General features: G+C 43.7%; 1 protein-coding gene across 2 annotated transcripts in view; it reads right to left on the bottom strand.

The window, feature by feature from the left end:
• The window catches only part of DEPTOR (DEP domain containing MTOR interacting protein), an 83918-nt gene that overhangs the window by 24289 nt on the left and 37619 nt on the right, over positions 1–22010 (bottom strand). For both annotated transcript variants that reach the window (XM_064154210.1, XM_064154211.1), the window contains 4 exons: positions 10559–10744; positions 8998–9132; positions 4647–4717; positions 3325–3429 (listed from right to left, as the gene is read on the bottom strand). In XM_064154210.1, coding sequence (XP_064010280.1) covers positions 3325–3429; positions 4647–4717; positions 8998–9132; positions 10559–10744 — 497 coding nt within the window. The remainder of the gene's footprint in view (positions 1–3324; positions 3430–4646; positions 4718–8997; positions 9133–10558; positions 10745–22010) is intronic.

The raw sequence follows: 22010 nt of genomic DNA, 5'->3' as shown, positions 1-22010 counted from the left end.
ACCCTCTCATACCTCTTCAGCAGACCACACTAAGTAGGCATTTTCTTAGAATGGAATTGAAAATTGCCTTAGAAGAAGATGTGACTTATAAGGAGACAGTAAGTGCTGCCATGCAAAGTGTACATGTGTGTGGCAAAGTCCACTGTGTCCCAGCCATCCAGTGGTGTGTCCACCAGACAGCCCCTGTGTGTGGTCAGAGCTCTGCTCTGTGCTCACTGAGATTTCTACTCAGGCTCCCAATTCACAGTGCTTTGGAGCAGGCCAGGAGCCCAGCCAATGTCAAACTCAAAGCAAAGTCTTTCAGGTAGGTTGAGCCTGTAATGTTTACTGGTTTATATAATAGATGGTAGAGTTCAAAGTGCAAAAGCTGAGGCCCTGCAGTGAGACTGTAGGCAGCAGTTCTCCAACCATTTGTCCAGTGTAATGCAGTGGCAGGAGTATAGTGCTCTTCAAGAGAGTAAAGTGCAAAATTGCAAGCTCTGCAAATAAAGACACTTCCAAAAATGATTGCACTGGATAGCTCTCCTTAGCAGGAAAAACCCTGCTGCTACTGCCAAGAACTTTTCTACAAACTGCAACGCCAAGTCTTGGCTCTTCTTCAAATTCTTGCCCTTTTCATCATCGCCAACTTTCCTTGTTAGTGCTTCTTTGGTGTAGCACTCAAAGCAACACTGGCAGACAAAAGCCTCTTGCACCAACCCACCAGAAGTTACTGGGCCCAGTAGTCTATTTTCAAAGTGCCCCTCCTGCTGCTTCCCCACAGAGGAAGATTTATTTTCTAGGAACTGTCATCTAAAGCCTATCATATGATTCCTTTAAATGTGCCAGATTGAATTGTTCTGTAAACAGATGGATTAAGTGACATGGATTTTTTAACATGTCAGATACTGCACTATAATTTACATACCTATTGTCATGGGAACACCTCAGCAAAACCCCTTATTGTCAAAGGGCTATTTCTTCACCAGGGCCTGAAGATATTCAGTGCTCCTTAAAATGGGGCAACAATTTTAGTGTCTAGACAGGGACTCGTCTAACGTAATGGTTTATGTGAAATTCTGCTCTGAAAAGTAATTTTACATAAGGATAGCTCCTTAGCAAATAATCAGATCTGCCCTTTATGCAAATTCAAGGCAATATCTCCCAATTTTACTGTCTAAAATACTGTTTGCTCTCATATTTTTGTGGACTGTTTTACATTCTTATGCCAGGTAAAGGTCTGTAACCTCATCAGAGCACATGAGTGCATGGTGAGAAGGACAGGGATATAATTTGGTACATAAAACCAGTTTCAGAGGTGAAATATGAAAGAATCCATATGAGAGAACCTCCTAGTGTGTAGTCACACCAGCTGCCAGCACGAATCCAAAAGTAAAAACAAACCCAAACCCCACTACACTCAGCTATAAGCTGTTGAGTGCAGAAGTGAAATCTCTAAGATTATACAACGTAACAGCAGTGTTATTTTTACAAGTCAGGCTTCAGAACAGATCTACTTTATTGTTGGCTGCTATATTAAGAGAGTTTAAAGATGCCATAAAGTACTAAACTCCCAAGTTCAGGATCTACAGCGCACACATGAATAAATCTGTTATTTTTACATTTAATTGCTTTAAATTTTAGGTAGAATCTCTGTTTGAAAATTATACTCTCCATATAAATAACATAACTCTGTACTATATTTTGGTATTGCATAAAACGTAGTAAAGTTCCAGCTCCCTCAGGACTCGACCTGTTTGCCAGCAGGATGTGTCAGGGTGCTGCATGCACCAACAGGCTCTGCAGCTGCCACTCCCCCTCCCAGGGGTTTTTTGCCTGCCCATACGCAAATAATGTAAATGTTTCCAAGACAATATGTTCTTGCAAGTTTCATTTATAAAAACCCCAGCAGTCATAGAATCATAGAATCAACCAGGTTGGAAGAGACCTCCAAGATCATCCAGTCCAACCTATCACCCAGCCCTATCCAATCAACTAGACCATGGCACTAAGTGCCTCATCCAGTCTTTTCTTGAAGACCCCCAGGGACGGTGCCTCCACCACCTCCCTGGGCAGCCCATTCCAATGGGAAATCACTCTCTCTGTGAAGAACTTCTTCCTAATATCCAGCCTATACCTACCCTGGCACAACTTGAGACTGTGTCCCCTTGTTCTATTGCTGGTTGCCTGGGAGAAGAGGCCACCCCCCACCTGGCTACAATGCCCCTTCAGGTAGTTGTAGACAGTAATAAGATCACCCCTGAGCCTCCTCTTCTCCAGGCTAAACAGGCCCAGCTCCCTCAACCTCTCCTCATAGGATTTGTGCTCCAGGCCCCTCACCAGCTTTGTTGCCCTTCTCTGGACATGTTCCAGCAAAGTCCTGTAGTGCAGTCGCTAAGAAGGGTGCCATGGCAGGTCTGGCACCATGCAATGGGCATGATGTGCATCCCTGGGATTGTGGTAGCAACTTTTGTGCCTCCAGTTTGGTGAGTGTGAATGTACTAGTAAGAGGCAGCTGAGGTGAGTGTGATAGGAAAGGGAGACAAATTAGAAGGCAGAACTGTGCCAGATGTGGAATACATCTGAAACCTTTATCTGTGTTGTTCCCATAAAATAGAACAGGAGATAATCTGATAATTTATTCTTTGTGCCTGGCCTGGTCTGGGCACTGGAGTAGATGTAGCAGGTATTTTCCTTTTCTTGCTATTATCTGCATTTGGCATAATGCTTTGCTTCTATTTTTATCCCTGTACAAGACAGTGATTAACTCAGATATACGCAGGATGTGATCCAAATCCGCAGGTAAGTCAATGGGCTCTGCATTAGCAGTCCAAAAGCCTTGGCATGGAATTTGTATTTATTTATTCCTAAATTACTTATGAAACTATTTGAGCTCTTTAGGAAATATGAAAGCATCTTTACATTCCTCTTTCCAAAGTGTCTTGAACCTTACTGCTTTACAGTGAACAACAGGTTATGATAGCTTCACTTGCAATGGCTATGTCTGATTGCCTCTTCCTACATAGGCAAAGTCGAGAAGCTGCATACCAGCAGCCACATAAATTCCAAAGGAAAGAGGAAAGCTGCTTTTTTTTCTTTTTGGTGCAGAACTGGAAAACAGTGGAAATAACCCCCAATAAAATCCCAAAACACCACCATCACCAAAACCAGGCAATGAACAAAAAAACCCCCATCAACTCACTGTGCACAAAACACCTGAAAATGAGACAAGGATACTGAAACCTGGAAACAAAAGGACTTCTCTCTCCTCACGTATAGGCAACCCAAGACTTCCATAGAGCAGCATAAATACCCCTGCTAGATCATCCTGTTTTGAAAACCCACCTTCATGCCAGCTGCAGCTGCTGGCCCACTGGGGTCCACGGCCTGGATGTGGCAGGGTTTACTCCCTCGCACCACAAAGCCCCAGCCCACGGCATCACCGACAATCTGGGAAGAGAAAAAATGGACATGATCACCTTCAAACAGCTCCATGAAATTCAAGGGGATATTATTTAAATAGTTCAGGATGCAATTTCAACATCTCTGTACATCCAGCACGTAGTAAAGGATGTTGTGTGCAGGTTGCTGTATCACTTATGGGAGAGGTGCTCCTCCTGGTTTCTCCATGTATTGAACACTCTGTAATTTCATGGTCACTGGACCCCAGGCAGCCTCCAACCACCACATCCCCTACCAGCCCCTCTCTATTTGTGAGCAGCAGGTCAAGCAGGGCTGCCCCCCTGGTAGGCTCACGTAACAGCTGGGATAAGAAGTTGTCTTCCACACATTGCAGAAACCTTCTAGACTGCTTCTTCTCTGCAGTGTTTAAGTCCCAGCAGATGTCTGGTAGGTTAAAGTCACCCACCAGAACAAGGGCAGGTGATCTTAAGGAAGCCTCCAGTTGTTTAAAGAGTAATAAATCAACCTCTTCTTCCTGATTGGGTGGTCTATAACAGACTCCAACCAGGCTATCAGTCTTGTTGGCCTTCCCCTTAATTCTCACCCATAATGACTCAACTTGATCATCCTTGATTTCTACCCCCATGACATCCAGAGCATTCCTAATATACAGAGCCACTCCCCCACCTCTTCTCCCTTGCCTGTCTCTCCTGAAGAGTCTGTAGCCATTGATCACAGTACTCCAATCATGCGAGTCATCTGTTCAAGTGATTCCTCTTGCTTTTAGTGAGTATTTTTTGTTGAACTAAGAGGCTGTCAAAAGTAATGCTCCCAGTGACTAGATTAAAAAATGCCTTTACAGAAAGGCTTTCTCTAATAATGAATATGATCCCAATTCCTGTCCCATCAGAGTCAAGAAAGACCTAAGCAGAAACCTTCAGTTTGGGTAGGTAACCCACTTCTACAGAGCAAGTGTTACCAGGAGCACAAAGCCTAGATGAGTTTCTGTAATACAAGAGTTAACTGGCTTTATGTAATTTTACACTCCATTTAAATCAGCAGCACTGCGTTGGCATAAAGACAGGATAAACAAATGCAGAATCAGCCCAAAACATGTGGAAGCACTGATAACAAAAAGTCTGGCGTTTTAAAGTAGAAAGATTAGCAAATGCAAATAAGCTCTAATTATCCCATCAGAAGATGTCTGTTTGGGTTACTTTATGAATAGAACACGCAGGGAAGAAAGAGAACTACTGGCAACATACCGTGAAAGTTTTTCTTACGTATGGGGCTCCAGGCATCAAAAGCTCATCAGCAGTCACAGGTCTCTTCAACACTGTGGAGATACCAAAGTGAGTATTCAGTATGAGACTGGATGAGGCACTTAGCGCCATGGTTTAGTTAATTAGAAGGTGTTAGGTAATAGGTTGGACTCAATGATCACAAAGGTCTTTTCCAAGCTGCTTCATTCTGCGAGTCTGTGAACATTCCTCTGGAGTTTCTCCTAAGAAATAAGATACAGTTTTGGGATACAACACCCTTTTAGTCCCACTTCTCACACACTTATTCAGTTCTTGCAAAGCAAGAAGCAGGGAACAGACAGAATAACTCTGAGTAGAAATGCAGAGAGCTTTGGAAAATCAGGGCGTTTAGCCAACCTGCTTTGTTGTCTCAAATCAAGGTCCGTTAAACATCACATACATCAGAAGTGGCAGTTCCTGTGTCCAGTGTTGAAAAGAGTGACCAACCTTCCTGATGCAGAGCAGCTTTTCCTCCTGCCCATTGGATGCTCTCTGCTATTTCATTGGAGTTGGATTTGAATCACAGCATTAGTAAGGAAATTCTGCTCAAGTAAAGAATTATCCCCAAAAGAGATTTCTGAAACTGTAGGCACAGACATCTAATCCCATTTAATCCAGGGACAGTTTAGGTAACCTATAGCTGGCTGCAATTTTACATACTCTGTACTGGTGAGACCTCACTTGAAGTACTGCATTCAGTTCTGGAGCCCCTATTACAACAGGGATATGGATGTACTGGAAGGTGTCCAGAGAAGGGCCACGAGGGTGATCAGAGGGATGGAGTTGCTCTGCTGTGAGGAGAGACTGAGGGAGTTGGGGCAGTTCAGTCTGGAGAGGAGAAGGCTCCCAGGTGACCTGGTTGTGACCTTTCAGTATTTCAAGGGGGCCTACAAAAAACTGGGGAGGGACTTTTTAGATCAGGTAGTGATAGGAGTAGGGGGAATGGAGCAAAGCTAGAAATGGGTAGATTCAGACTGGATGTTAGGAAGAAATTCTTCACCATGAGGGTGGTGAGAGCCTGGAATGAGTTGCCCAGGGAGGTGGTGGAAGCCCCATCCCCGGAGGTGTTTAAGGCCAGGTTGGATGAGGCTCTGGTCAGCCTGATCAAGTGTGAAGTGTCCCTGCCCATGGCAGGGGGGTTGGAACTAGATGATCTTGGTGGTCCCTTCCAACTCTGACTGATTCTATGATTCTATGATAAAAGGAAATATCAGTGAGTTTTGTAGGTTATTCCCCATTCCCTTGGTATGCATTGGGATGATTTTCCCCTGAAAAAACAAAGTGATAGAAAGTTCTGCCACATCAAATGGATACCATTCTGGGTACTATTATTCATCTGTCTGGAAATGCTTCACAAAATGGGGGACAATGAAAAGACATGTGGTTCTCCATATCTGCCTGCTTCACTTCTGAAATTACAGCTGCTTTTCTTTCAGTGATAAATAATTTTGAAGATGTCTGCCTTTTCAGGCACAGGTGGAAGATAAAATTTCCCACAGATGGTATTTGAAGACATTCATGAATTTCTTAATGACATTCATGGGAGCAGGGAGAATTGCAGCATATGAAACTGTTTTTTTTCCCCCTGTTTCCCCATGGATTTTGACAAACTGTCATTTAGACAGTGTTACGTTTCACAGAGCACTCCTGGTCAGTGCAAAAAACCTAAATCGTTATCATTGTTTGACATGCTGAAATCAGTAAATCATCCACACAGGACCCCTTGCATGCTTCCCCCTTCATTGTATCTCCAGAATGATTTTTGTTTGATGATTGTTTTTCTGCATGAATGGTCAAGCCATGACCTGCGTTTTCTTAACTGTTTGCTTGCATGAGAACTCATCTGACAATAACTATACCTTTGCCCTGTATTTATTAGCACACTGATCAGAGACTTGAGCTGGGTCTGGATACTGGGAACCTATTTGTGAAAAAAAAAAAAATAAATCACAGAATCACAGAAGGTTAGAGGCTGGAAGGGACCTTGAAAACTCATCCAGTCCAACCACCCTGCCAGAGCAGGATCACCTCTACCACATCACACTGGAACACATCCAGGCAGGTCTTGCATAGCTCCAGAGTGGGAGACTCCACACTTGCCCTGGGAAGCCTGTTCCAGTGTTCTGTCACCCTCTCAGGCAAAAAAATTCTTCCTCGTGTTTACATGGAACTCACCTTACAGTCCAGCAGAAGATTAAGAACTCCTCTGTAACAGCTGGTGTTGTTTAGCCTGGAGAAAAGAAGGCTCAGGGGTGACCTCATTGCTGTCTACAACTACCTGAAGGGAGGCTGTACCTCTTCTCACAGGTAGCCAGCAGTAGAACAAGGGGACACAGTCTCAAGTTGTGTCGGGGGAGGTCTAGGCTGGATGTTAGGAGGAAGTTCTTCACAGAGAGAGTGACTGGCATTGGAATGGGCTGCCCAGGGAGGTGGTGGAGGCACCGTCCCTGGAGGTGTTGAAGAAAAGACTGGATGAGGCACTTAGTGCCATGGTCTAGTTGATTGGACAGGGCTGAGTGATAGGTTGGACTGGGTGATCTTGGAGGTCTCTTCCAACCTGGTTGATTGTGTGATTCTGTCATTTACATCTGACAGCCCTATGTTAATCTCAGTGAGATGAAGTGTGGATCTGTACTTCACTATGGGACAAATTACCCTACATTGCTGGTAATCTTAAAAGTCTTTAAAATAAGGCAGTTTATAGGCCCATTGCTGTTTCCTTTCAAACATGAGCCTGTGAAAGCCATTCAGAGTTTGAAAACTAGTCCTAAGGGAGAATTTCTTTTAAGAATCAAAGACTTTATGAAAGGGCAACATCAGCCTGTCCTTTTCCTTTCAATGTTGTGTAATCATCTGCATTAAAATAAACTCATTTTCACTGCTCATGGGTTGACACTTCATCTGTAACCAGAACCATAAATGAATGGAATAGTCAGCATGCTTCAGGTACCACACACATCTATGGACTGTGCATGAATGCTGCTGTATCTGTCCCAGAAAATATTCCATTGATGTAATCAGTGAAGTATTGGGACCAAAGATCTCCCCACACAAAACCTTCCAGTGCATTTCTGTGAAGCCTACCTGAGAGGTACTCTTACTGTGCCTGTCTCCATACAGGGACAAACCCATTGTATATATTGGAAGTTGGTCCAATAGTAACATACTGCAAAGACATGATGACCACCAACATGGAGAGTGTTCCCCTAGGCTAGACATCAGGTCTGGTGTAGGGGGTTTTGGCTTTTGGACAAGCAATCTTCCTGAGTCCTCCAAATTATTTTAACTTCATGCCTCATATTGAATTCCCAGGAAAGAAATGTACTAAAAGGAGGGAAAGAGAATATTCCTGTAACTATGCCTCTCTTTCTGATGGCCACTCTGCACAGCAAGAATGAAATGCACTCATCTCCAGGGGGAAATTGTCAAGACTTTAAACAGGATTCACACAGTGCTTGAGTCACTCTCTAGTAATCACTTCAAATGCCAACAAGCCTTTGAAAGTAAAGCCTACACATATCCACTGAAGCCTTCCTCCATTGTACAACACTCCCCACACCACTGGCAGAGACCCGGTAAATTTGAAATAAGAAGCAGCACAAAGGGCAGCAGAGACTCTGCTTTGAAGTTCAGCACTGATTCTGAGGGAAACAGAAAAGCTGAAACAATACCTATCCTGGTCTGGTTTCCCCTTCCCCATTGAGCAGTAAGAAACAATTCTAAGTGAACTGTGGAAGAATGGATGTGTTTAATCGTCTGCTGTGGGATAGGAAATCCTTTCAAAAGGAAAATAAGCTTCAACGCTGCTTTTACCTTCCTAAACTGACTGGTGTAAGACCTAAACAAACAAAAACGTTGCAATGGTCCCAGACACAATGAAACAATGCTGCCCCTTTTTACAGAGGCTGGGGTTTTCTGAGTTGTATTATTTCATAGCAGCCACTGGATAGTTAAACTCTCCTCTGACTTGCACCAGAGGAATGTCTCTTGGAGGAGATTTGAATTGGTTCAGAGCTTGGCAATGAAGAGACAAATCTGACCTCTGACTGCATGTCGCCCTAAGAGATAAACTGCAATTCAAACCACAATTATGGGCTTGATACAGAGATTATTGGAGGCAGACGTCTGGCTTGTGTTCAGCAGGACCTGAGGCTACAGGATGATAATAGTCCCCTCTGGCCTACAAAACCTGTGACACTGAGTTTTTAACGTTTACTTGGGAAGATAAATGCAACACCAAGCACTCTTCACGTCGCCTTCTTGGCACACATCTGCTCGCTGTCTCCTGTGCATTGTAAGCAATGCTGGTGCTCACCAGATTTGGGGTTGCAGAGCACGGGTGGACTGCTGCTGAGCGTGGGGCTGCTGCTGAAGTACCCGCTGCTGCCACAGCTACTCATGCTGCTCCTCCGCACTGCCGACACGATTTTTATCTCCTTGGTGGGACTCACTACAAACAGGAAGAAAACACAGAGAGAAAGGGAATTGGCATCAATTATTAAACACACTTCCCTGGTTTCCTTAAAATAAAAGCAGTAAGCCATGCCTTTGCTGACAACATTGAGAAAGGGTTAGTGTGTTCTACATGGCTAGAAGAGCCACTGTGTGCATGTAATGCTGCAACTAACATAATGGCTGAACTGCTCCCAATGCAGGGTCTTGTAGGAGACATTCCAATATAGGGAAGTTGATTTTTCCAGGTTTTGTTTTCCTTCACATTTATTTTTGTTAAGTTCTTAACTAGATATTTCTGTACAGCAAACGCTGCTGGATCTTTTCCCCTCCCTTTTGCTCCTCTGAAAAATCCCATATAGAATGTATGACAAATTACTTCAGGCTTGGGAGATTTTAACTAGTTGTGATTTTTCATGGACATCAAATTTTGATCAACATCTGACTGCTAATTGTTACAGATATAGTATCTCCCTAGGCAGATGAAGATTTGGTAAACTGAGTGCATGGAAAATCCCTACAAAGAGAGGTGTTGGAGAAATTCTTGTTAGCAGAGCACACAAGAATTGATAAACATGAGCAACCCGTGCTGGGAATGTCCTTGAATCCATCTTGGGAGTTTAGATAGCAGGCACAGGGTAGCTTCCCCCCACATGCAGCTGCAGGGGGTGGAGTGCAGCTGCAGGTAGGCAGAGTTTAGCCAGCCGCAGAGGCTGACCCTCAGATTGTTATGGTATGCTGACCTATTGATGCCTTACATGTAACTCTGGACCCTCTGACTGTAACCAATCTTGGTGGAGCATGCCTATTGCTAGAAGTGCATATAAGTCACTGCATCACGGAAATAAAGTGGATTTGACCATCTAACCATATTGGTGAACAAAGAGTCATCTTCCCATAGCGCTCCACCGAACGGTTTTTCTCCACAGAGAGGCACAGGATAGAAACTTCTGCTTTTTCTTTTTCAAACAAACGCTGAACTCTGTGGGATCACAGGCCACTAATGTAACAATGGTCAATCATCAGTGTCAACACAAGCCTTGGGCAAACTATCTGAGTCGGAGTGATCTGATCAGAAGCAGCAAGGAGACTGTCCTGCCATCTGATGAATATGCCTGTCCTTATCTGATGAATATGCTGACTGTTGCTCCCCGGGAAACAGATGTGGCAGACAGAATTTAGATTGGAGGAAAAGACGATTTTGCATGTGATAAAATGACTAATCAATAGATAAAAATGTTAAGCCTTCTGATGCTTTCTGAAAAGTATAAATACCCTTGTATGTTGCCTAATAAAGTTGGAACTTAGCTTGCACCAAGCTGCCTCCCCATCTCTTTGTCGCGGCAGAACTCCCTTGTCCAAACCCAATTTTTTAACACCCTGTGGAGTCACCTTACAGACAGCAGAAAATTTTCATGAGTCACCTGAGAGAAAGCTGGTGTGTTTCCTGTTGTCATGGTTCTGCTTGCGCAGGCAAAATGGGCTGTCATGGGTTTCTGGCATCAAGCGAGACTTCTCAGTCAGGAGCTCCATTAATCGCCGCCGCCGACGGAAGTTCATTCTGCACTGGTAGAGCAAGTTATTGTCCATAAAATGGTGCTTGTTGGACACTAGGGAAAAGAAATGGATAGGAAGTCTATGCCTGGTAGGATTGAAGTCAGAGCACACCTATCTGCAATGTGTGCACTGCACACCCTGCTGTACGAAAGCAACACCTGGAGCTCTGCACGCTCAGAAGCAGGAGGAACGTGGTCAGCTTTGCATGGGTAGTTTCAATACACATGCTTTTGTAGTGTCCATAGGAAAGTAGGACCTGGAGAGGCCATTGCTGAGAGGACTCTTTTACACTACCTGCCTTCATGACAAACACTTTGTACTGTCGAGTGGAAATGGACATGCTTTCCTTTCCATGACAGGTCACATAATGATCTGTCTCCACACATGATTGCTCTATATGCTGTTTGCTGCTGGTGGTCACTACGGACCAGGCTTAGCTACTTACATTCAGTGTTTTGTAAACTCATAAAGTATAGGGCAGCCTCTAGGAACTCCAGCTTAACTACCTTGTTTGGAGCTACAGAGCAGCAACAAATCAAGGCCTGTGTATTTCCTTTCTCTTGTTCATCACAGACAGTGTGTCCCAGACACTTCCTGCAGGCCACTTCCCCAGCTTTGCACGGATATGCAAGGTTTCAAACAGGCACTTGGCCAAAAATAATTTCTTACATAATGAAGAGAAGTCTTAATTACAACCTGTTTTGACACCGAGAGCAAATCCCGAGTTGCTGGTGTCAGAGCAAGAGTGCTAAGCCTCCCCACGCGTCTGCCTGCTTGCTGCAATGGATGCTGCATCTTAGCAGCAATAAAAAATGCAGCAGTTGGAGGGACCTCTGTGCCAGATCTCAAAAGTGCTCTGACTCATTCAAGGCCTGATTACAGAAAAGCTCTCTGGAGTACTCCCTGCATCAGTACTGCAGCATCTTAAATAGCTGCAGTGCATGTTCTGGCTGTGTTTTCTCTGGCTTCACCTGCCTCCTGGGGTCACATTCCAAAGAAATGATCTTCCACAGATGATCTTTTCCATGGAGGACATAGATTCTGAATTTACCTGGATTGTAAATTGCATTCCCTCCAATACTGAATCACAAGAACTGGCAGGTTAGACATATTTATATGTAAAATGCAACAATATAACATAGATATGTTATATATGTATGATACAGGTCAGTTTAGTCTTCTGAGTACATGACTCAGTCACCTGGCCTCAGTTTCCCTAACTGCAGACATTGATTTTTTTTGCCTTGGTCTTTGTTCTGCCCATGACATAGGCATCAGATTCAGAGCCTGGAGCCCTGCTGGCCTGCTCTCCCTTCATCTTCATCCCTCCTCGCACATTTCTGCTCTCATCTCTTTTCAGTATCTCTGTGTGTCTCAGACTGCCCTCCATGAGACCCACAAAAGTATACCACATACACGATAGCCTTGCAGAAAAGGCTGTACTTAGACAAAATGACAGTATGCTTATAAGCCTCAAAGAGGAAAAAGTCCAGACACCTTCTTGAGCATATTCATGCCAGGGATGCCAAGTCATTCAGACAACAAAGAAGATGCCAGTCCTAGACGTGGTCCTCAGGGCACAGCCCTCCATATGGATTAAGAAACTGCCATATGCAGTCAGACCATATGTGCGTCTTGCACAGAAGCATGTCCCTTGTCTGCCTGGGCCGCTGTCAGAAAGGGGACACTGTCTGTACAAATGGCCTTTTGCCTTTGGGACACAAGGAATAATCAGGACAGAAGAGCTTTCTGAACTGTGCTTGTGCCCAAGCTGCATGCCAGCCATCTGCCCCAGCATCCTGCAGCACAGGGCAGGCTGTAAGCCGTTTCAGAGTGTTTTCAAAACAAGCAGAGTTTTGAAACTCTGTTTTCTTCATGAGTAAAGCAGAAAGGTCATGCCAGTCAGACAAATTGTGATGTTTCAAGCACCTTCTATACAAAAGACCTCTATTACCTGGTTCTGTCGAAGAGCTTCAGAAAGGCCAGTGCCACTTGGCATTTCTCTTCTCCACTTTGGTGCTGGACCTGCTGTTTCCTCCATCAGCCATAACCCATGCTCCCTGAGCAGAATGGCTTTGCTGAGTCACATCTGACATCCCAAGCAATTTGTTACTGTGTTCTGCCACACCAGTTACTGCAGGCATACCCTGCTGCTCTGCTCCTCATTTTGGATAGAGTATGCAATACTATTAACCAATACTTAGAAACAATCACTGTTTCTGAGCAATGGAAACAGAGGAGGAGAGATGTGGAGATTTGTCTACATCCACAAAACCTATCAGAGACAGAGTTGAGATGTAGGTGTTTGCAGCTACTGGTCTCATTTTAGGAGCCCTGACACAGAGGCCATCAATATCACATTACTAGAATAACCTGATGTAAATACAAAAAAAACACTCCTTCCTTTTTTAATGACATCTTGAAGAGTTCCCTGAAAGGTAAAAACACAAGTTCTACTTACTCAGTGTGCTGCTGGGATCCATAGAAAGAAAAAATGGCTTGGGTTGGAAGCAACTTAAAGATCACCTCGTTTCAACTTCCTCTGCCATGGGCAGGGACTAGACAAGGATGCTCAAAGTCCCATCCAATCTGGCCTTGAACACTTCCACGGAGAGAGAATCCAAAACTTCTCTGTGCAAACTGGTCCACCCTCATTGCAAAAAAATTCTTCCTTATATCCAGTCTAAATCTACCCTCTTTTAGTGTTTAAACATGTTATCCTTTGTACTGTCACAACAGGCTCTGCTAAAAAGACTGTCTCCATTTTGTGGCAGTGGCAGAGCCACAGAAATGATTAAGGAAGTTGAACATCTTCCTTATGAGGAGAGCCTGAGGGAGCTGGGGCTTTTTAGCTTGGAGAGGAGGAGACTAAGGGGTCACCTCATTCATGTTTATAAATATGTAAGGGGTGAGTGCCAGGAGGATGGAGCCAACCTCTTCAGTGATGCTCAGTGACAGGACAAGGGGCAATGAGTGGAAGTTGAAGCATAGGAGGTTCCATGTGAACCTGAGGAAGAATTTTTTCATTGTGAGGGTGACAGAACACTGGAACAGGCTGCCCAGGGAGGTTGTGGAGTCTCCCTCTCTGGAGATATTCAAGAACTGTCTGGATGCATTCCAGTGTGATCTGCTCTGGGTGATCCTGCTCTGGCAGGGAAGCTGAACCAGATGGTCTTTCAAGGTCCCTTCCAGCCCCTGACATTCTATGATTCTCATAGGCCCCTTTAAGTATTGAAAAACTGCAATAAGGTCTCCTTGAAGCCTTCTGTTCTCAAATCTGGGACATTCCGACTCTCTCAGCCAGTCCTCACAGGAGAGGTGCTTCAACCCTCTGATCATCTGCACGACCCCCCTCTGAACTCACTCCAGCAGGTCTATAATGCCAAATGAAAGAGGGCCCCACAAATACTCCCTTGGGAGTAGAATTGCTGTTGCCAACTTTGTAATATAAGAAATATTAGCATGGATTGTGATCTGAGTTAAATATTATGACACTACAGCTTTAGGGAAAACTGTTGTGTTCTGTTTGCATCATTAACTGAAGTGCTCTGACAGCCTGCAGAAATTATGAAAATCAGAGATCAACACACACTTGTGTTGCAGACACCATAAAGCACTCTGAAATTCCAGAATAATTACTGACCATGGAACTAGGTAATATAAACTTTTTATCCCAAGACACTGAACATACTTGACTTGTTTCAACCAAAATATCGTAATATTTAGATAATCACAACAGCAAAGCTTAGATCTTACAACTGAAGTAATTCATCCCTGATGTCACTATTTCAGTCCATGGAAATGAATACAAGTGGAAAGGGTAAAACCAATGACTGCACATTGCAGAATATCTGTATATGATTTGCACAAGAAAGGGTTTGACGCCAGAATGCCTGTGACAAGTAGCATTATTACAGAAGCTGGAGTGCTCATTCACTTTTGTAGTTTAATTTCTCATTTTCTACTGATAGTTCACATTTCATGTGAGAGTGTGAGAACAACATCCTCAGTTTGAGCAAATAATGTGTTTTGATCATAGAACCAACCAGGTTGATTTGTAGCACCACATATTTTTTTTGCATATTTAAGAAGCAGCTAAAAGAAAATAAATAGCAGCAGTTAGCTCAGGCTGCTCCCTTGTACACACATCATCACATAAAATATCTCACCAAAATTATCAGTATGGCCCCTGAGCCTTTGTGGTTTGTTGTTTTGGTTTTCAATCAACTGAGAAATTCATGATTTGAGATAAAATATCCATGCTGTGACTCTGCCTAAGGATGAGTGTACCTGCAACACCATGGAAAAAGGGAACATCCAGACCATGGATCAGAAGGAAAAAGTTGAGGAGAGGGAGGCAGATGCTGGTTCTAGCTTGAAACACTCCTCAGGTGCTTGGGCTAGTGAAATAATCACAGAATCACAAAACATGAGAGGTTGGAAGGGACCTTCAGAGATCACTGAGTCCAACGCCCCAGCCAAGCAGGATCCCCTAGGGCAGTCCTCACAGGAATGCATCCAGGCAGGTTTTGAAAGTCTCCAGAGATGGAGACTCCACAACTTCTCTGGCCAGCCTGTTCCAATGCTCTGTCACCCTCACTGTAAAGAGGTTTCTCCTCACGTTGAGGTGAAATCTTCTATGTGCCAGTTTGTACCTGTTGTTTCCTGTCTTTTTACTGCACACCATCAAAAACAGATTGGCTCCATCCACTTGACACCCATCCCTCAGATATTTATAAGCATTGGTCAGATCCTCTCTCAGTCTTCTCTTCTGAAGACTAAATAGCCCCAGGTCTCATCCTTGATAACTCACAACTGCCATACACAGAGCAGGCACTGAAGGTTGTGTTGGTTACATTCAGTACATGCTGAGTGCAGACAGGGGTGCTCAGCTCAGCTCCTTCTCTGGAGACTTTCAAAACCTGCATGGATCCATTCCTGTGTGAACTACTCTAGGTGATCCTGCTTGGCAGGAGGGTTGGACTTGGTGATCTCTGGAGGTCCCTTCCAACTTCTAAGGTTCTGTGATTCTGTGACTGCTTTAGTAGTCCAACTTCTGCTGCAATCAGCAGAGAAAGGTGGGAGTGGAAAACGTTTCCAAGCCAGTTGCAGAATGCTGAGATGGTTGCACAGACTTGCTCGGGAGAGATTTCTTTAAAGGTAATTTAGAGGTCATTACCTCAAGCTACCACAAAGTGCTGGCTCAGAGGCAGCAGCAGATAAACTTGTGGCAGCTGACAAGGCTCCAAGGCTCATGCTCCAGGTACCTGTCCCTCTCATGGAAGTTGCTGCCTCTAGATATGGACTGACTTAACTGGCTCAACTGCTCAATTAGCTCACTGCCCTCCAGAGTGGAGCACAAGAAAGCAAACTGGCACCCATTTCAGTTTGTTTTAAGAAGTCAGGCCATGGCTGACGTGCATCAGGACCTGTATTTGTACATGATGAGGGTGATGCAAAGAGAAAGGTGGGGTGACTTAATGAGTTTCTCGTTCCAATTTAACTCAGCAGTGCTCAGGTGGAAACATGTCCAGTCCATGTTACAATGTGCACCTTATGAAAGAGAAACAAATGCACTAAAGAGAGCAAAGTAAAAACATGGTGACTGGTGACCTCCAAAATCATGAGTCCTGAAGGGAAAGGCACTAACATTAATTCACAGGCACCCGTGTCAGACTTTGGAGGCAGAGTCAATGCATCAACTCCAATGTATGGATGCCACAACATTTCTCCCAGAAACAGAATTTAAAAGCCATCTTTCAATCTTACAAAAACACAGGACAATTACATTTCAAGCAGCCTGTAATCACCACTGTACTCTTCCCCTCACAAGCTGCTCAAGCCTTCAGTTCCTTTCCGTGCCAGACAATAAAGATTTAACTGAAGGCTGGACTTTGTTACACCTTCATGAGACAGTTACAAATGACCTGATCAGAAACCTTTGTAAAGAAGTCTGAAGTGATGAAACCAACTCTCAAACATATCTTTGATCAGATGTATAAATAGGACCCTTTAAATTCTGACTTTTTTTTTTCAGCCTTCAAGTTCCCTTTGGAATGTCTTTACCCTGTCTAAAATGCAGCTATCAGAACTGCATACTCACAGTTCCAACTTTATTCCCTTTCTCTCCCTCGACGTTGCTTTTATTTTGCACATCTCAGGCCCTCAGTAACAGATACTGCACAAAATGCTAAAGATGGGAACAATCTGTGGCCCCATACATCTTCCTTTTCCCTCACAGTATAGCTACACACCAATGAGCAGAGCCTGTATTCTCATGTCCTAAGATGTACTGCCTCCTAGCCGCACCATTAGTTACACAAACCAACACCTCTTTTGGGGTAATGACCATTAATAGAGTTCAGTTCTTTGTTTACTGCCTCGTCTATCCCTAGAGTTTGCAAACTTCGTAGACAAGGATTTTACACTATAGTTAAGAGGAACATCAGTATATTTACTTTAGCATTTCTCTGATTCGGAGCACCTAATGCTGCAGCTTTGCTGCTTCTTGTGCATGGTTGCCTCACAGTTTTCATGCTGATACATAAAATTGCCATGTCCAGGCAAATGTTTCAGTTTCTGATGCTGAGATAAAATCCTGAGTTCAGCACAGAGTTCAAACAGCCTTTTTGCTCTTTTGCAAAGAGGCTGATGTAGAGCAGAGACAGAAATATTAGCTTTAAATTGATTTCATAGAACCGAGGGGGCTTTAGAAAGTACAAAAGCCCATTTTAACAAATGGTCTGACTCATGCCTTAAAAATGAGGCCATTTTCATAACTGGCTTTTCCCACCACTTCAACTCCCCACAACTTTCAGCACTGATAACCTGTGCACATCTCCACTGCCACGATTAATGCTTTCTACCAGACAAAAGCTGCGGTTCCCAGTTGGCCACATCCAGCAATGCACTTCAGCTGCTCTGCACATCCCCAGAAACACAGCACTGTCACTGAGTGATCCCACAGCTGGAGCCACGGAATGGCTGCTCTGTGTTGAAGGAGCGGTGGGAAAGAGATCAAAGTTCCCCAAGGAGCTTCTGTCAAGAACGCTGAGAACACGTTGAAGTGTGCACTTGTTTGTTTGTGTGAGCCTGTGCTCCTGCTGGGGTTAAGAGGAAAAGGTCATAAAAACGTGACTAGAGTTTGTGCACTTCTCGCTGCTCATCTGTCATGTCCTTGCTCACTTGAAGACAAAAGCAGCACTGAACTCTTTCCAGTGGTGCACAATGCACTTCCAAGCCTTTTGCTGCAAAAGGCAGGGATCTCAGTCCACTGGCAAGTATAATTTATCTTTTTACTGACATAGTTTTCCTCTATTAAATTGACGTTAACCCCAGCACTTTCGTTTTGAAGCTGGCATGAGGCAGGACGATTTTGAACACCGGCAGCAAATATTCAACTTAACCCATGACTAACCTGCAGGAGATTGCTCTAGACCTTCACTTTTACTACCTGCAACAATCTGTGTCTTCATATAGCAAGCCACATATGACCATACCAGTCAGACCTCTGAAGTGGCAATGCCCCCAGAATGTCAATATCATACTGAAACCAAATGCAGGATGATGAGACACATGCTGGCTGCTGCAGAAACCTCTGAAGGAGGTCACAGCCCAAGCTGCTCTTAACTGCTCCAAAAACTTGCCCAGGGAAGCACCCAGTTCCAGCCTGGCATCCCTTTGCTTCCTTGTTCCCTAAGCAGAAGCAGTGGAAGGAAACAAATCTACACTGTAACGTAAGTTTCTTTTAAAAGCACTTCTCTCCTTGGACAGCACATAGCTTGCCAAATCTCTCCTCTGCCTCGGGCCTTTTGCCAGCTCAGTTTCAGGCCCTTGCCAGAGAAGTGTGTGGGTCCATTCTGTCTTTTGTAGAGCAAAGGTGAGATTGTGAGCTTGAAAAACACTGACCAGGTGCTGAGACATGCCCAGCGTGGCTGCTGCACTTTCGGCTGGTCCTTGCCACAGCTTCACGCTGTCCACCTCTGCCACTGCCTGCCCCATCCCTCTTCAACTGCTGCCTTGCACCAAAAAATGTGCAGCTGGAGGAGAATAATTGACACTTTTTTTCCTGCATTGGACAATGCTTTTCCCACTCCTCTCAAAGCCTTCCTGTTTTTCTAAAGCTAATCTGGCATCCGCAAATGCATTTTAATAACAGCACCAATTCAGATTAGTTTCCTTTTGTGCATTGATGAATTCCACCTGCTCGGAGCTCCCTCAGATCAAGGAGGAGGCACTACATATGTTCAGGAAGCATGGGGCCTTGGCTCTTGGATTCCCTGTACCATACAACCACAATAGTTGTATTTTCACCTTTTTTATATGCATATATGCTATGTAGGCTGGAGATAAGCCCACCTGCAAATGTACTCAACTGGCGTGTTAAATTGTTAACATGGCAGCTGCACTGAAGAGTATCTTTTTCTCATTTGTATTACAAGGAATTTGCTTTGAATGGGCAACAGATGTAAGCTTGAACTGCCCTGCCTGCTTTCCACCAACCCTCTTGTACAAGACTGCAAGGCAGATTCTGGCGCTGAAATACAAAACCCAGAGAACTGTTCCAGCTCATCATAGCTAAGGATGAAGCCAGTAAGTGTGACCAGAAGTAAGTCCTGCACCAGTAAGCAGATCCAAAAAAAGAGATGTGGCATGATTAGAGAACTATGCCTTCTGAGCTGCTTCAGTGAACTGTGGTTATATTCCTGTAGCACAAAAATATTCTGGGCAACTTCTAAACTGCCTTTCAAATATCAGGGCTACAACAGATAACTGTCAAAAGTTCCCTGGTAACTGAACTACAGAGTATCCTGCTCTTATTAAAGTGGTGTGTTCTGCTGGCTGCATTCACATTTTATTTCAGCTGCCTTAAATACGTATGCAGAAAGTGTTTCTCTATACATTTAGCCTTGCCAGTAGGTTTCCCATCTATTTGCAGTCTAGTTTCAAATACACACAATTTACTCTAGCATGGAGAGCCAGTGTTGAATTACACACATTACAGCAGTCATTTCAGTTTGTATATGAGGATTTATCATCTTTAATTCAGCAAGTTTACAGAACATAGCCAACTGCTTTTCTCTGCTTCCAAATAAAGTATGGAAAGTACAGTTTGTGGCAAGGGAAGCAGAAGATGAAAAGGCCCATCTGGGTATTTTTTTTTTGCTGTTGCAGCTGTTAAAAACTGAAACCCATTCTCTCTCAAAAAAAACCCCAGAATTCAGGACTTAATGTGAAATTAAGCCTTCATGTCTCATTTAATGTGTGCCTTATACATAGAACTTGTGGCTCTTGCAACAACCAAACTCCTGCCTGCTTTAGAGAAAGACAGTTGCAAGAAGAGCATAATAAGAAGCACAAAAAGTAGGAAGCTGGAAGACTTTACAATTACATAGAGAGTTCTTATTCTCTCACTTTCCTATTAGGGCAAAATAATGAAAAATATGCAAAATAATGACAAAACCCTGCCATAAGCAGTTGAGTTAGTGTGGGTGAGGTTACTGTCCTTATCTATGTGAACTGCTTATTTGTCACACAAATAAACAACTGAGTGGCTCTGCATGGCATCTGCTCAGGGGAATTCAGCTTATAATGAAAACAAAGTTCCTTTGCAGGACTTCAAAGACTAACTGAAGATTTGTGTTTTACTGAGATAAATCATGTAAAGATGTGATGGTTTATTCTTTTTAGCATGGAGTATACACAATGAATAGTTGGATATATCCAGCAACTGATGTCACCCAGGTGTTAGATCAAATAGAAGAATAATATTTCAAATTCTATGTGAGAATCTGGAAGGAGAAAACTGTAATCATTTAAGCCAAAGATTCAAGAGACGGTACAATGGCACTTAGGAAATGCTGTCTGCAGTTGATACTTCCAAGAGAACAGGTTCCAAAGAGAAATCTCACAGCAAGGAAGAAGTGTGTGTCCCACATATATGACCTGCTTTCACATAAAAAGCTGAGAAATGCCAGCTAACCATAAGCAACACACTGAGGCTTTGGCCAGCCTGATGTTCCTTGTGGTCCCTTCCAACCCTGACTGATTCTATGATTCCATGACTTCACAATTTACAGGAACTTTTAAATAGATTTTGACAAAACCAAATGAAATCAACATTTGTTAGATATTTAAACCTGCTTCCACAATTGTCATAAACTTCCAGCTGCATCATGTATGCTGATACTGGAAACTTAATGCACTGATCATCTAGCTAAAGGAAATGTTGCTGTATAAAGCTACGGTCCTTGCAAAGAACAGGGAAAATTAAGTATGTGTCTTGAGACTTTTCTGCAGAGACAGGGAGAGAACATATGCCAATATTTAATGTTCTCACTAAGTCATTACAAAATGCTTTTATTTCTGAAAGTAAGTTGTACAGCAGAGTTTTGCTGATAGAAAATTAACTCTCATGAAGTAGCAAGCACCTGCTTCTCTGCTGAGCAACTTGTGCCTGCCTTGAACACACCAGATCTAGCCAAGTGCAATTAACTCAATAAAACCTCATAAAGCTGAAAGGTATGCTAAAGAAAGGTGAGGTCAGAAGACACTCACATCATAATGAAGATATCTTATTACATATTTGCTACCAATATAAAATCATAGCACTGGTAATTTGTTTTGAAGAAGGTATCTGCTGCCAAACATCTCCAAAGATGTACTTCCACCTCATTTAGGAAAGCAAAGCCTAGGGCCTTTCCAGAATTTATCACTCATGTTCCTCTGCTGGTCTGCTACTCTGCGGTCTGACCTCCCTGCAGCAGAGTGGGCAGCCAGGCAAATTGCTTCATAGTGAACTGTGATGCTGTTGCTGCCTGGGATGTCAAAGTGGCAATGACATCAAGCACACACACTCAAAACTAGGCAGCAGCTTGTGAACTGGCAATAGCAGAAGAGAATGTGATCTGGCATAGGCAGGTGAGCTGTGGCTCAGACCCATGCTTCTCACAGACACACTGTACTGCCTGTGGTGCAGCACAATCACTACGTGCTTCCCCTCCACAACATACAGAAAAGTACTTCTAAATGTGCTGTGGTTTGGTTGCTGTCATAGAGGAAATGCAAATACTCATCTTGCAAAGTGCAGGTGCTACCCTAAAAAGGAATTGATTTCTCTTAACACTATTAACTTGACTTTAAAATGGAAAGTATTCCTCAGTTGATATTCTACACCTTGACCCTTTCTGCAAGGCAGGTAGGTATTTCTCTGTCCTCCAAGCTTCCATACCTAACAAGATCTTGGAGGAGGACTGGTGGACTTAGTCTGCCGTGTCAGTGGTACTGTACTGCTGGAGCTGCAGGTGCAGGGTAAGTGCA

The sequence above is a fragment of the Pogoniulus pusillus genome, chromosome 14, assembly GCF_015220805.1.
Source record: "Pogoniulus pusillus isolate bPogPus1 chromosome 14, bPogPus1.pri, whole genome shotgun sequence".
In the NCBI taxonomy this organism is placed as follows: Eukaryota; Metazoa; Chordata; class Aves; order Piciformes; family Lybiidae; genus Pogoniulus; species Pogoniulus pusillus.
Note: the sequence above shows the minus strand (reverse complement) of the source record. Positions and strands in the feature narration are given on the sequence as shown.